General features: G+C 59.2%; 1 protein-coding gene across 2 annotated transcripts in view; it reads right to left on the bottom strand.

Annotated features, from left to right (window-relative positions):
- Positions 1–547: 547 nt before the first annotated feature.
- The window catches only part of CLMP (CXADR like membrane protein), an 81,310-nt gene continuing 68,364 nt past the window's right edge, over positions 548–13,493 (bottom strand). The window contains exons 5-7 of one of the 2 annotated variants that reach the window (XM_064173297.1): positions 10,911–11,033; positions 6,998–7,139; positions 548–1,071 (exon numbers count right to left, since the gene is read on the bottom strand). In XM_064173297.1, coding sequence (XP_064029367.1) covers positions 777–1,071; positions 6,998–7,139; positions 10,911–11,033 — 560 coding nt within the window. In that variant the 3' untranslated portion in view covers positions 548–776. The remainder of the gene's footprint in view (positions 1,072–6,997; positions 7,140–10,910; positions 11,034–13,493) is intronic. The other variant, XM_064173298.1, reaches the window with a different exon arrangement.

Raw genomic sequence — 13,493 nt, 5'->3', positions numbered from 1 at the left:
ATGCTCCTGCCTGTGAAGTTCAAGCCCTGAGCAAGGGCTCTGTGCTCAGAGCAGCTCCAGTTTCAGTTTGCTGACTCACTTTGTTAATCCAATCCCATTCCCTCCTCCCCTCCCCCTCCCCCCCAAATAAAAAGGGGTTAAAAAAAAAGGACAACCTTCAAATGTCTCTTTCTTAATAATAATAATAATAATAATTAATAATAATAATAATAATGATAAAAAACCCAACCAAGAACAACAACAACAACAACAATTTCTCTAGCAGAACCTCAGTGCTGAGCAAGGAGAACCTCTTGAGGCCCTCAGGCAACCTGTTCCAGTGAGAGGTGTCCCTGCCTGTGGCAAGGGGTTGGGTTTAAACTGGCAGAGGGAGAGATTGAAACTGGGAGGGTTGGGGAGACACTGGCACAGGTTGCCCAGAGAGGGTGGGGAGAGCCTGGCACAGGTTGCCCAGGGAGGTTGGGGAGCACAGAAGCACCCAATGGGATCAAAGATCCCATTGGGTGCTTCTGTGCTCCCCAACCTCCCTGGAGATGCTCAGGACCAGGTTGGATGAGATCCTTGAGCATCCTGTTCTAGGAGGAGCCTATGGAACTGGCTGAGCTTTCGGCTCCCTTCCAACCTAACCCATCCTGTGGTCCTCTGCTTGTGGTGTGAAGGGTCCCAAGTGATTAAAATGAAGCTGTCCAAGGGGAGGATGAACTAATCTAAGAGCTGCTGAGTGGTTGGTGCTGGTGGGAAGTGTTCCTGGGTAGCAGGAGCCAGCAGAGACCTGCTCAGACCGTCTGGAAGGCTCTGCTCTGGGCAGGCACCATCACCAGGGTGGCTCCCATCTTCACCAGGTTGGTGTAGTCGACTTTCTTTGGCTCCATTTCCTTCCCTTCTGGCTGCCTCTGGCCGTGCTGGGGAGGGGTTAGGTGAGGAGTGGCTTCGGTGGACAAAGTCCGTTGGCTGCGGGAGGCACTGTTGGCTGTGGACCTGGTGGAGGAGGAACCTGAACGTGAGCTCCTGGAGCCAGAGGAGGAGGAGCTGGGCTTGACCAGGTGAGCCTTGGGTGCCTCTGCATCCTCCCTGCAATCAGACAGAAGAGGGAGGCTGGGGTGAGGTGCTCAGGGCCAGGGTTTAGGTGGTTAGGAAGGTGATAGGTTGAGAGTGGAGGAGCTCAAAAGGTCTTGGCCAGCCTGGTGGGTTGCAGGGTCATGGAATGGAGGAGGATGGAAGGGAGCTCAAAGCTCAGCCAGTTCCACCTCCTGCTGGAACAGCTTGCTCAAGGCCTCATCCAGCCTGGTCCTGAGCACCACCAGGGAGGTTGTGCAGCACAGAAGCACAGAATGGGATCGAAGAGGACTTTTGTCTCCCCCTCCTTCCCTTCCTCCCTTCCTCCCTTCCTTCTTTAACTGCTTTCATCTTCCTCCCTTCCTCCCTCCCTTCCTTCTTCCCTTCTTTCACTGCTTTCATCTTCCTATCCCTCCCTTCCTCCCTCCCATCCTCCCTCCCTCCCTCCCTCCCTTCCTTCTCTTTCACTACTTCCATCTCCCCTTCCCTTCCTCCCTCCCTTCCTCCCTCCCTCCCTTCTTTCACTGCTTCCATCTCCCCTTCCCTTCCTCCCTCCCTTCTTTCACTGCTTTCACCTCCTCCTCCCTCCCTCCCTCCCTCCCTCCCTCCCTCCCTCCCTCCCTCCCTCCCTCCCTCCCTCCCTCCCTTCTTCCAGTTTCACACAGCTTTGCCCTGCAGGGTCCCAGGGTGTTAGGGCTTGGAAGGGACCTCCAGAGATCATCCAGTCCAAGCCCAGCAAAGCTGAGGAAGAGTCTGCAGAAGAAGGCTGGGGAGGAGCAGCTGAGGGAGCTGGGAAGGAGGAGGCTGAGAGGAGACCTCCCTGCCCTCGACAGCTCTCAGCATCCCAGGAGCTCAGGGCTTGGAAGGGACCTGCAGAGATCATCCAGTCCAACCCTCCCTGCCAGAGCAGGGCCTGAGAACCCAGCTCAGGGCACACAGGAGCACATCCAGGTGGCTCCAGAAGGAGACTTGGCAAAGCTCTCTGGGCAAGCCTGCTCCAGGCCTCTCTGAGCCTCACAGGCAAGAAGCTTTGGGAGCTTTCACTGCAGGGCTGAGTGACCTCAGAGTCTGCAGGAGGTTGCTAGAACCTCAGAGTGGTTTGGGGGGGGAGGGACCTGGGAGATCATCCTGGTCCTGGACACCTCCAGGGAGGTTGTGGAGCACAGAACCCCAGAACCAGGCAGGTTGGCAGAGAGCTCCAAGCTCCTGCAGCCCAACCTAGCCCCCAGCCCTGCCCAACCAACCAGACCATGGCACTAAGTGCCCCAGCCAGGCTTGGCTGCAACACCTCCAGCCACAGCCACTCCACCACCTCCCTGGGCAGCCCATTCCAGTGCCAATCACTCTCTCTGCCAGCAACTTCCTAACAACATCCAGCCTAGACCTGCCCTGGCACAGCTTGAGGCTGTGTCCCCTTCTTCTGGCCCTGGCTGCCTGGCAGCAGAGCCCAACCCCACCTGGCTACAGCCTCCCTGCAGGCAGCTGCAGGCAGCAATGAGCTCTGCCCTGAGCCTCCTCTGCTGCAGGCTGCACCCCCCCAGCTCCCTCAGCCTCTCCTCACAGGGCTCTGCTCCAGGCCCCTCCCCAGCCTTGCTGCCCTTCTCTCAACACCTTCCAGCACCTCAGCAGCTCTCTGCAATGGAGGAGCCCAGAACTGGACACAGCACTGCAGGGGTGGCCTGAGCAGTGCTGAGCACAGGGGCACAAGAACCTCCCTTGTCCTGCTGCCCACACTGCTCCTGAGCCAGCCCAGGATGCCATTGGCTCTGCTGCCCACCTGGGCACACTGCTGGCTCATCTTCAGCTTACTATCTATCAGTACCCCCAGGGCCCTTTCCTCCTGGCTGCCCTCAGGCACTCTGGCCCCAGCCTGTATCTGCTTGGGGTTGCTGTGGCCAAAGTGCAGAACCTGCCCTTGGCCTTGTTCAGTCTCATCCCCTTGGCCTCTGCCCACCCATGCAGCCTGGCCAGGTCCCTCTGCAGGGCTCTGCTACCCTCCCACAGCTCTACAGCTGCTCCCAGCTTGGTGCCAGCTGCAAACTCACTGCTGCAGGACTCAATGCCCTGCTCCAGAGCATCAATGAAGACACTGAGCAGGACTGGGAATGTCTTTTCCCCCCTTCACCGTTCCATAATTTTTCACCTCCTCAACTACCCTCCCAAGGATACACCAGAGGGAGTCCAGAGGAGGCTGTGAGGATGATGAAGGGATTGGAGCATCTGTGTGAGGAAGAAAGGTGAGAGCCCTGGGGCTGGTTAGCCTGGAGAAGAGGAGTCCCCAAAGCAGCAGGGCACAAGAGGGGCAGGGATACCCTAGAGTCCAGTGGGGGCTGTGAGGATGATGCCTCATAGCCCCCACTGGAGGACTGGGACATGTCTGGTGAGGAAAGGATGCAGGACCTGGGGCTGGTTGGGCTGGAGAAGAGAAGGCTGAGAGGAGATCTGGTCAATGCCTGTTGATCAGGGTGGGGGGCAAGCAGCAGGGGCCAGGCTCTTGTCAGTGGTGCCCTGTGAGAGCACAAGCAGCAGTGGCCACAGACTGGGACCCAGCAGCTTCCACCTCAGCATGAGGAGAAACTTCTTTGGTGGGAGGGTGCAGAGCCCTGGAGCAGGCTGCCCAGAGAGGTTCTGGAGTCTCCTTCTCTGGTGACCTTCCAGCTCCACCTGGCTGTGGTCCTGGGTGACATTCTCTAGGTGACCCTGCCCTGGCAGGGGTTTGGGCTGGATGCTCTCTGGAGGTGCCCTGGCAGGGGGTTGGGCTGGAGGCTCTCTGGAGGTGCCCTGGCAGGGGGGGTTGGGCTGGATGCTCTCTGGAGGTGCCCTGGCAGGGGGGGTTTGGGCTGGATGCTCTCTGGAGGTGCCCTGGCAGGGGGGGTTGGGCTGGATGCTCTCTGGAGGTGCCCTGGCAGGGGGGGTTGGGCTGGATGCTCTGTGGAGGTGCCCTGGCAGGGGGGGTTGGGCTGGATGCTCTCTGGAGGTGCCCTGGCAGGGGGGTTGGGCTGGATGCTCTCTGGAGGTGCTCTGGCAGGGGGTTGGGCTGGATGCTCTCTGGAGGTGCCCTGGCAGGGGGTTGGGCTGGATGCTCTCTGGAGGTGCTCTGGCAGGGGGGGTTGGGCTGGATGCTCTCTGGAGGTGCCCTGGCAGGGGGTTGGGCTGGATGCTCTCTGGAGGTGCCCTGGCAGGGGGTTGGGCTGGATGCTCTCTGGAGGTGCTCTGGCAGGGGGGGTTGGGCTGGATGCTCTCTGGAGGTGCCCTGGCAGGGGGTTGGGCTGGATGCTCTCTGGTGGTGCCCTGGCAGGGGGGGTTGGGCTGGATGCTCTCTGGAGGTGCCCTGGCAGGGGGGGTTGGGCTGGATGCTCTCTGGAGGTGCCCTGGCAGGGGGGGTTGGGCTGGATGCTCTCTGGAGGTGCCCTGGCATGGGGGTTGGGCTGGATGCTCTCTGGAGGTGCCCTGGCATGGGGGTTGGGCTGGATGCTCTCTGGTGGTGCCCTGGCAGGGGGGGTTGGGCTGGATGCTCTCTGGAGGTGCCCTGGCAGGGGGGGTTGGGCTGGATGCTCTCTGGAGGTGCCCTGGCAGGGGGTTGGGCTGGATGCTCTCTGGAGGTCCCTTCCAACCCCTCCCATTCCATGACAGGTGCAGGACCCTGAGCAGGGATTTCTGGGTCCTGTGCTGGGTAACTCTGTGGCCTGAACTCGCTGCTCTCAGAGGAGCAGCTGCTCAGGGGGATTCAGGAGGTGATGCACACAGCTCTCTGTGTCTGTGGCTTTCAGGTGCTGTGAGTGAGTGGCAGCAGTTCAGACAGAGCTCTCTGCTCTGTCACCCTTACTCACAGGGACAAATCACCTGGACAGGACTGGCTGGGACCTGTTCTTCTGGTTCAAGAAGAATGTGAGCAGAGAAAGTGCAAGAGCTGGGCCCAGGGAGAGACAGAGCAGAGGTGGTGCAGGAGGTTGCATCTCCAAGTGGGGCACTGGTGGGAGAGGCTGGGCAGGAGCCAGCAGTGGGCAGTGGCAGCAGAGAAGGCCAAGGGCAGCCTGGGCTGCACCCACAGCAGCGTGGGCAGAGCTGCAGAGAGGAGCTCCTGCCCCTCTGCTCTGCTCTGCTCTGGGCAGAGCTCAGCTGCAGGGCTGGGGCCAGCCATGGGCACCTCAGCACCTGAGGGCTGTGGAGCTGCTGGAGAATCACAGAATGAGCCAGGCTGGAAAAGACCTCTGAGGAGATCACTGAGTCCAGCCCAGCACCCAACACCTTCTGATGCACCAAGTGCCTCCTGCAGCCTCCTCTTCAACACCTCCAGGGAGGGGCACTCCACCACCTCCCTGGGCAGCCCATGCCAATGCCAATCACTGCTGTGGAGAACTTCTTCCTAACACCCAGCCTGAACCTGAAAAAGCAGCAAAAGGTCACCATGAGCCTGCAGTGTGAGTGCAGCCCAGACACAAGCCTGTGCTGGGCTGCAGCCAGAGCAGTGTGGGCACAGGGCAAGGGAGGGGATTCTGCCCCTTGGCTTTGCTCTCCTCAGACCTCACCTGCAGTCCGGGGGGCAGTCCTGCAGCCCCCAGCACAAGCAGGACATGGAAGTGTTGGAGCCAGGGCAGAGGAGGCCACCAAGATGCTGAGAGGGCTGCAGCAGCTCTGCTCTGAGCACAGGCTGAGAGAGTTGGGGCTGTGCAGCCTGGAGAGGAGAAGGCTTGGAGGAGAGCTTGGAGTGGCCTTGCAGGAGCTGCAGGGGGCTGCAGGAGGGCTGGGGAGGGACTATTGAGAAGGTCTGGGAATGAGAGGAGGAGGAGGAATGGGTTTGAAGTGGCAGAGGGGAGACTGAAACTGGCTGTGAGGAAGGAGTGAGGGAGGTGAGAGCCTGGCACAGGTGGAGGATTGGGAGACACTGGCACAGGCTGCCCAGTGAGGTTGTGGAGCACAGAAGCAGAGAATGGGATCAAAGATCACATTGGGTGCTTCTGTGCTCCACAACCTCCCTGGAGGTGTCCAGGACCAGGATGATCTCCCAGGTCCCTCCCCCCCCAAACCATTCTGAGGTTCTAGCAACCTCCTGCAGACTCTGAGGTCACTCAGCCCTGCAGTGAAAGCTCCCAAAGCTTCTTGCCTGTGAGGCTCAGAGAGGCCTGGAGCAGGCTTGCCCAGAGAGCTTTGCCAAGTCTCCTTCTGGAGCCACCTGGATGTGCTCCTGTGTGCCCTGAGCTGGGTTCTCTGGCCCTGCTCTGGCAGGGAGGGTTGGGCTGGATGATCTCTGCAGGTCCCTTCCAAGCCCTGAGCTCCTGGGATGCTGAGAGCTGTCGAGGGCAGGGAGGTCTCCTCTCAGCCTCCTCCTTCCCAGCTCCCTCAGCTGCTCCTCCCCAGCCTTCTTCTGCAGACTCTTCCTCAGCTTTGCTGGGCTTGGACTGGATGATCTCTGGAGGTCCCTTCCAAGCCCTAACACCCTGGGACCCTGCAGGGCAAAGCTGTGTGAAACTGGAAGAAGGGAGGGAGGGAGGAGGAGGTGAAAGCAGTGAAAGAAGGGAGGGAGGAAGGGAAGGGGAGATGGAAGCAGTGAAAGAAGGGAGGGAAGGAGGGAGGATGGGAAGGAGGAAGGGAGGGAGGGAGGGAGGATGGGAGGGAGGAAGGGAGGAAGGGAAGGGGAGATGGAAGCAGTGAAAGAAGGGAGGGAAGGAGGAAGGGAAGGAGGGAGATAAAAGCACTGAAAGAAGGGAGGGAGGAGAGACGAAAGCACTGAAAGAAGGGAGGGAGGGGTAGATGGAAGCAGTGAAAGAAGGGAGGGAGCGAGGGAGGGAGGGAGGAGGAGGTGAAAGCAGTGAAAGAAGGGAGGGGGGAAGGGAGGAGAGATGAAAGCACTGAAAGAAGGGAGGGGGGAAGGGAGGGGAGGTGACAGCACTGAGAGAAGGGAGGGAGGGAAGGGAGGGGCAGGCGAAAGCAAAGGCGTTACCTGATTTCATTTGGTGCTTCCTCCTCCTCGTATCTCTTCTTCTCTTTCCTCCTTATCGTCAGCCTCACCACCAGGCAGAGGAGGCAGAGCCCCAGCAGCACCCCGCAGGCTGCCCCAGCGACCATGCTGATGTTCTGTGCGTCTGGTGGGCAGCAGAGAGAGCAAGCTGTGGGCTGGAGGAGCCATCCTCGGGTCAGGGGGGCAGACTGGAGGCCAGACAAGGACTGGAAGCCAGAGCAGCTTTGTTCCCTGCCCTGCCTCTTCAGGTGTGCCTGCACAGGGCAGCTGAACCAGTCTGGCCTCTCTCCCAGTCCATGGCACTGCAGGATGTGGCTCAGAGGGCAGGGTGGTGCTGGGTTGGTGCTTGGGCTTGGTGACCCCGGAGGCCTGGTGCAGCCCTTATGGATTCTGTCATCCTCAGGCAGTGTTTCCAAGCTGGAGCTAACAGGGAGCAGAGCTGTGCCCTCCGGAGGGGTGGCAGCCACAGAGGGCATGGCCATGGGGGGGACCCTCAAAGGGCATCTTGCCCAACCCCACTGCAGGCAGCAGGGACACCTGCACCTGGAGCAGGCTGGACTCCAACGTCCCCAGTGCCAACAGCCCTGGGCAACCTCTCCCAGGACATCACCACCCTCGTGGTCAGAACCTCCTCCTGATGTCCAGCCTAAACCTGCCCTGCTCCAGGTCCAAACCATTGCCTCTCATCCTATCACCCCAAGCCCTTCCAGACACCCCCTCCTCACTTCAGCTACTCTCAGGCTGCTCCCCACAGCCTTCTCCAGGCTGCACAGCCTCAGCTCCCCCAGCCTGTGCCCACAGCAGAGCTGCTCCAGCCTCTCATCACCTCTGTGGCCTCCTCTGGAGCCTCTGCAGCAGGTCCATGTCCCTCTGGTGCTGAGGTGCCCATGGCTGGCCCCAGCCCTGCAGCTGAGCTCTGCCCAGAGCAGAGCAGAGCAGAGGGGCAGGAGCTCCTCTCTGCAGCTCTGCCCACGCTGCTGTGGGTGCAGCCCAGGCTGCCCTTGGCCTTCTCTGCTGCCACTGCCCACTGCTGGCTCCTGCCCAGCCTCTGCCCCCCAGCACCCCCAAACCCTTCCCTGCAGGGCTGCTCTCAGCCTCTTCCCCCCAGCCTGCATCGATACCAAGGACCCAGGGACAGGACCTTGCAGTTTGCCTTGTTAAACCTCATGAGGGTCTCAGAAGTGATCCAAAGAGCCTTCAGCTCCGGGGCAGGGCTGGAAGGAGGAGGAAAAGTCCTCTTGGTAAAACCCCGGAGGCAGAGGAGGTGCAGAGGCAGAAAGAACAACCCTTAAGGGATGCAAAGCACCAAAGAGCTTCCTGGAGGCAGCAGTGTCAGAACTCCAAATACTTCCCCTCGAGGGATGTTTTTACCCCTTCCAGCTCACCCTGAGATGCCTCTTGGGGCTCTTGCAGCACGAAATGCTCAGCTGGGGAAAGAAGTGAGTTGAGGGGGGCAGAGGAGGAGCAGAGGAGGAGCAGAGGAGGTCCTTGCTGTGCAGCTGCGAGGCAAAGGAGCCAACACTTCAGTGCCTGGGGGCCTTGAGCTGATGAGAGTGCTCAGGCTGGGTCTGGCTGGAGGTTGTTAGCTCAGGGCTCGGCCCTGTGGAGGGTTTAGCAAAGCGGAAGGGAGGTTTGAAACCAATTCGGTTCAGCTGGCAGCAAAGCTTCAGGTGCCTGAGGCAAACAGGTTGGAGTGCTGCAGGGCCAAGCTGCCCCTCAGGGCAGGAGAGATCCCAAAGCTGCTGAATCTCTGGAGACATCTCAATGAGCAGCCTCTTACCCCCGCACAGCTTCCTCCTCCTCCTCCTCCTCCTGCAGATAACGACCTGCTAAGCTGCGCTGCTCTGCGCAAGCAAAGCACTCAGGAGCCCAGACCCGCACACGCCCTGGGTGGGCTGCAGCGAGGAGGACACAGATTTAACCTCTGCTCCTCGGGACAGGATTGTTAAGAGTGCATCAAAACCAAACTCTCTCAAAAGCTGGGCTTTGGGTTGGGTTTAGGTCGTGCATGTGTCTGAGTGGGCAACGGAGCCAGAGAGGGGATCCTGCCCTCTGCTCTGCTCTGCTCTGCTCTGGGGAGACCTCCCCTGCAGTGCTGTGTGCAGATAGGGGACCCCAACACAAGGAGGACAAGGACCTGCTGGAGAGGGTGCAGAGGAGGCCACCGAGATGCTGAGAGGGCTGGAGAGCAGTTGAGAGCTGAGCCTGCTGCTGCATCCCTGCTTGGGATGTCAGGAAGAGGGATGCAGGCTGCTGGCTGCTGCTCTGAGAGCACATTGGGTGCTTCTGGGCTCCACAGCCTCCCTGGGAAACCTGTGCCAGTGTCTCACCATCCTCAACCTGTGCCAGTGTCTCACTATCCTCACCCTCAACAATTTCTTCCTCATCTTGAGCACTGCCTTCAGTCTGGGGCTCCCCAGCTGCAGAGGGACAGGAACTGCTGGAGAGGGTCCAAGGGAGGGCTGTGAGGATGCTGAGGGGACTGGAGCAGTGCCTGGGGAGGAGAGGCTGAGGGCCCTGGGGCTGCTCAGTCTGGAGAAGAGAAGCCTGAGAGGGGATTGAATCAATGTCTGTGACTCTCTGAGGGCTGGGGGTCAGCAGGGGGGGACAGGCTCTGCTCACTGCTCCCTGGCACAGGACAAGCAGCAGTGGATGGAAGCTGCAGCACAGGAGGCTCCAGCTCAGCACAAGGGCAACTTCTTGCCTGGAAGGCTCCCAGAGCCTGGCACAGGCTGCCCAGAGAGGTTGTGGAGTCTCCTTGTGTGGAGCCTTTCCAGGCCTGTCTGGATGTGTTCTGTGTGCCCTGAGCTGCATTGGATGGTGCTGCTCTGGCAGGGCTTGGACTGGATGAGCTCTTTGGGTCCCTTCCAACCCCTGACATCCTGGGATCCTGTGTGATCTCCACTCTCCCTCTCCCCTCTCCCAGCTCAAAGCCATTCTCCCTCCTCCTGGCACTCCCAGCCCTTGTCCAAAGTCTCTCTGTAGCCCCTCCAAGGCACTGGAAGGCTGCTCTAAGGTCTCCCTGGAGTCTCCTCTTCTGCTGCAGTGCTGTAAGCCCTTATCCAAAGTCCCTCCCCGGCTCTCCTGAAGCCCCTTCAGGGACTGGAAGACCTCCCAAAGGTCTCCCCAGGACACTGCTCTGCAAACCAGGAGTGCAATAAATAAGAACAGCCTCAAGTGGTTCAAGTGTGAAAGAATCACAGAACCACAGAACCAGGCAGGTTGGCAGAGAGCTCCAAGCTCCTGCAGCCCAACCTAGCCCCCAGCCCTGCCCAACCAACCAGACCATGGCACTAAGTGCCCCAGCCAGGCTTGGCTGCAACACCTCCAGGGATGGAGACTTCACCACCTCCCTGGGCAGCCTGTGCCAAGCCCTGACCACTCCTGAAGCAAATAAATTCTTCCTTGTAGAATAATAGAACCACAGAATCAGCCAGTTTGGAAGAGAGCTCCAAGCTCCTGCAGCCCAACCTAGCCCCCAGCCCTGCCCAACCAACCAGACCATGGCACTAAGTGCCCCAGCCAGGCTTGGCTGCAACACCTCCAAGGATGGAGATGAAGGGGGCACAGATGGGGGTCAAGGGGATAGAGATCATGGACTCAAGCAGGTTGGCAGAGAGCTCCAAGCTCCTGCAGCCCAACCTAGCCCCCAGCCCTGCCCAACCAACCAGACCATGGCACTAAGTGCCCCAGCCAGGCTTGGCTGCAACACCTCCAGGGATGGGGACTCCACCACCACCTCCCTGGGCAGCCCATTCCAATGCCAATCACTGTCTCTGTGCCACAGAGGCAGAGGTGTGGCAGGGCCTTTGCAGGTGGAGGTGGGGCAGGTGTGCAGCAGCAGCAGCAGCTGAGGGGGCAGTGGTGCCAGGCTGGGGGTGGTGCCAGTACTTACGCTGCACTGTCACCTGCACCACACAGCTCTCCTGGCCAGCCTCGTTGGTGGCAATGCACTGGTACAATCCTGTGCTCATCTGGGTGAGGTTCTTCAGCAGCACTTGCCCAGGGTTAGAAATGTCTGAAAGAGGGGGAAAAAAAATACCCACAAGGCAGAGTTAATCCAGAGAGGCTGAGAAGTTGGTGGCAGTGAGCAGGGCACAGAGGCAGAAGCAGAGCTGCCAGCTCAGAGCCCTTCCAGAACAGTGATGCCTCACAGAGAGCATTTGACAGCCTTCAGCAAAGCACTGAGCACTCCTCAAGCACTTCCTTCTTCAGGGGTGAAGCTCACCACAAGGTCCAAGTGCAGCAGAACCAGAGGCACAGGATGCAGGGGTTGGAAGGGACCCTCAAAAGCCACCTTACCCACCCCCCCCCTGCAGGCAGCAGGGACAGCTCCACCTAGAGCAGGCTGCTCAGGGCCACAGCAAGTTTGACCTTGAATGTCAAAGAGTAGCCTCAACCAACTCTCTGGGCAACCTGCTGCAGGATTTCAGCACCCTCATTGTGCAGAGCTGCTCCTGATGTCCAACCTGACTCTCCCCTGCTCCAGTTTCAAGCCCTTGTCCCTCATCCTATCCCCACAGGCCCTTCTGAACAGTCCCTCCCCAGCCTGCCTGCAGGTCCCCTTCAGATGCTGAAATGCAGCTCAAGGTTGCCCAAGGCTTGATCCAACCTGGCCTTGAACACCTGCAGGGAGGTTGTGGAGCACAGAAGCACTCACCCACCCATCCATGCATCCATCCATCTGCCCATCCATCCATCCACCCATCCATCCACCCATCCATCCATCCATCCATCCATCTGCCCATCCATCCACCCATCCATCCATCCATCTGCCCATCCATCCATCTGCCCATCCATCTGCCCATCCTTCCACCCATCCATCCATCCATCCATCCATCCATCAGTCTGCCCATCCATCCATCCATCCATCCACCCATCCACCCATCCACCCATCCATCCATCCATCCATCCATCAGTCTGCCCATCCATCCATCCATCCATCCACCCATCCACCCATCCACCCATCCATCCATCCATCCATCCATCCATCCATCCATCCATCCATCAGTCTGCCCATCTATCCATCCATCCATCAGTCTGCCCATCCATCCATCGACCCACCCATCCATCCATCCATCCATCCATCCATCAGTCTGCCCATCCATCCATCCACCCATCTATCCACCCATCCACCCATCCATCCATCCATCAGTCTGCCCATCTATCCATCCATCCATCAGTCTGCCCATCCATCCATCCATCCACCCATACATCCATCCACCCATCCATCCATCCATCCATCCATCCATCCATCCATCCATCAGTCTGCCCATCCATCCATCCATCCATCCATCCATCCATCCACCCATACATCCATCCACCCATCCACCCATCCATCCATCAGTCTGCCCATCCATCCATCCACCCACCCATCCATCCATCCATCCATCTGCCCATCCATCCACCCATCCATCCATCCATCCATCCATCCATCCATCCATCCATCCACCCATCCACCCATCCATCCATCCATCCATCCATCCATCCATCCATCCACCCATCCATCCATCCATCCATCCATCCATCCATCCACCCATCCACCCATCCATCCATCCATCCATCTGCCCATCCATCCACCCATCCATCCATCCATCCATCCACCCATCCACCCATTCATCCATCCATCCACCCATCCAGGTGGGTTTGGTGGCCATGGTGGGTTTGGGCTGAAGGTTGGACTCAGTCTTGGAGGTCTCCTCCAACTGAGACAATTCCATGCTTAGAAACACCCAGACCTTCCAAGAAGCTTCTTCTCTGTGTCCCATCCACCTCTGATGGATGTGGGATTTGACTACAGCAAGCAAAGCATGAGCTGAGCTCCTGGAAACCTGGAGTGAAGGAGCAGTGTTCAAAGAAGCTTCAAGGAGAGGAGATTTAGACTGGAGAGGGAAGGTAGGGAGAGGCTGGCACAGGTTGCCCAGGGAGGTTGTGGAGCACAGAGAGGGAGGGTGAGGAGACACTGGCACAGGTTGCCCAGGGAGGTTGTGGAGCACAGAAGCACCCAATGTGATCAAAGATCACATTGGGTGCTTCTGTGCTCCACAACCTCCCTCGTGGTGTTCAGGGATTCTCTGCTCCACAGCCTCCCTGGGCAACCTGTGCCAGTGTCTGACCACCCTGAACCTCTGCCAGTCTCTCCCCACCCTCACTCTCAACAATCTCTTCTTCATCTCCACTCTCCCTCTCCCCTCTCCCAGCTCAAAGCCATTCTGCCTCCTCCTGGCACTCCCAGCCCTTGTCCAAAGTCCCTCCCCAGCTCTCCTGCAGCCCCTTTCAGGCACTGCAAGGCTGCTCTGAGCTCTCTCCCTGCAGCCTTCTCTTTGGGCTGATCAGTCCCAACTCTCCCAGCCTGTCCCCACAGCAGAGCTTCTCAGCCCTCTGAGCATCTTTGTGGTCTCCTCTGCACCCTCTGAGCAGCTCCAGGTCCTTCTCTTTGGGCTGCTCAGTCCCAACTCTCCCATCCTGTCCCCACAGC

This window comes from Pogoniulus pusillus, chromosome 38, assembly GCF_015220805.1.
Source record: "Pogoniulus pusillus isolate bPogPus1 chromosome 38, bPogPus1.pri, whole genome shotgun sequence".
Lineage (NCBI taxonomy): Eukaryota > Metazoa > Chordata > Aves > Piciformes > Lybiidae > Pogoniulus > Pogoniulus pusillus.
Note: the sequence above shows the minus strand (reverse complement) of the source record. Positions and strands in the feature narration are given on the sequence as shown.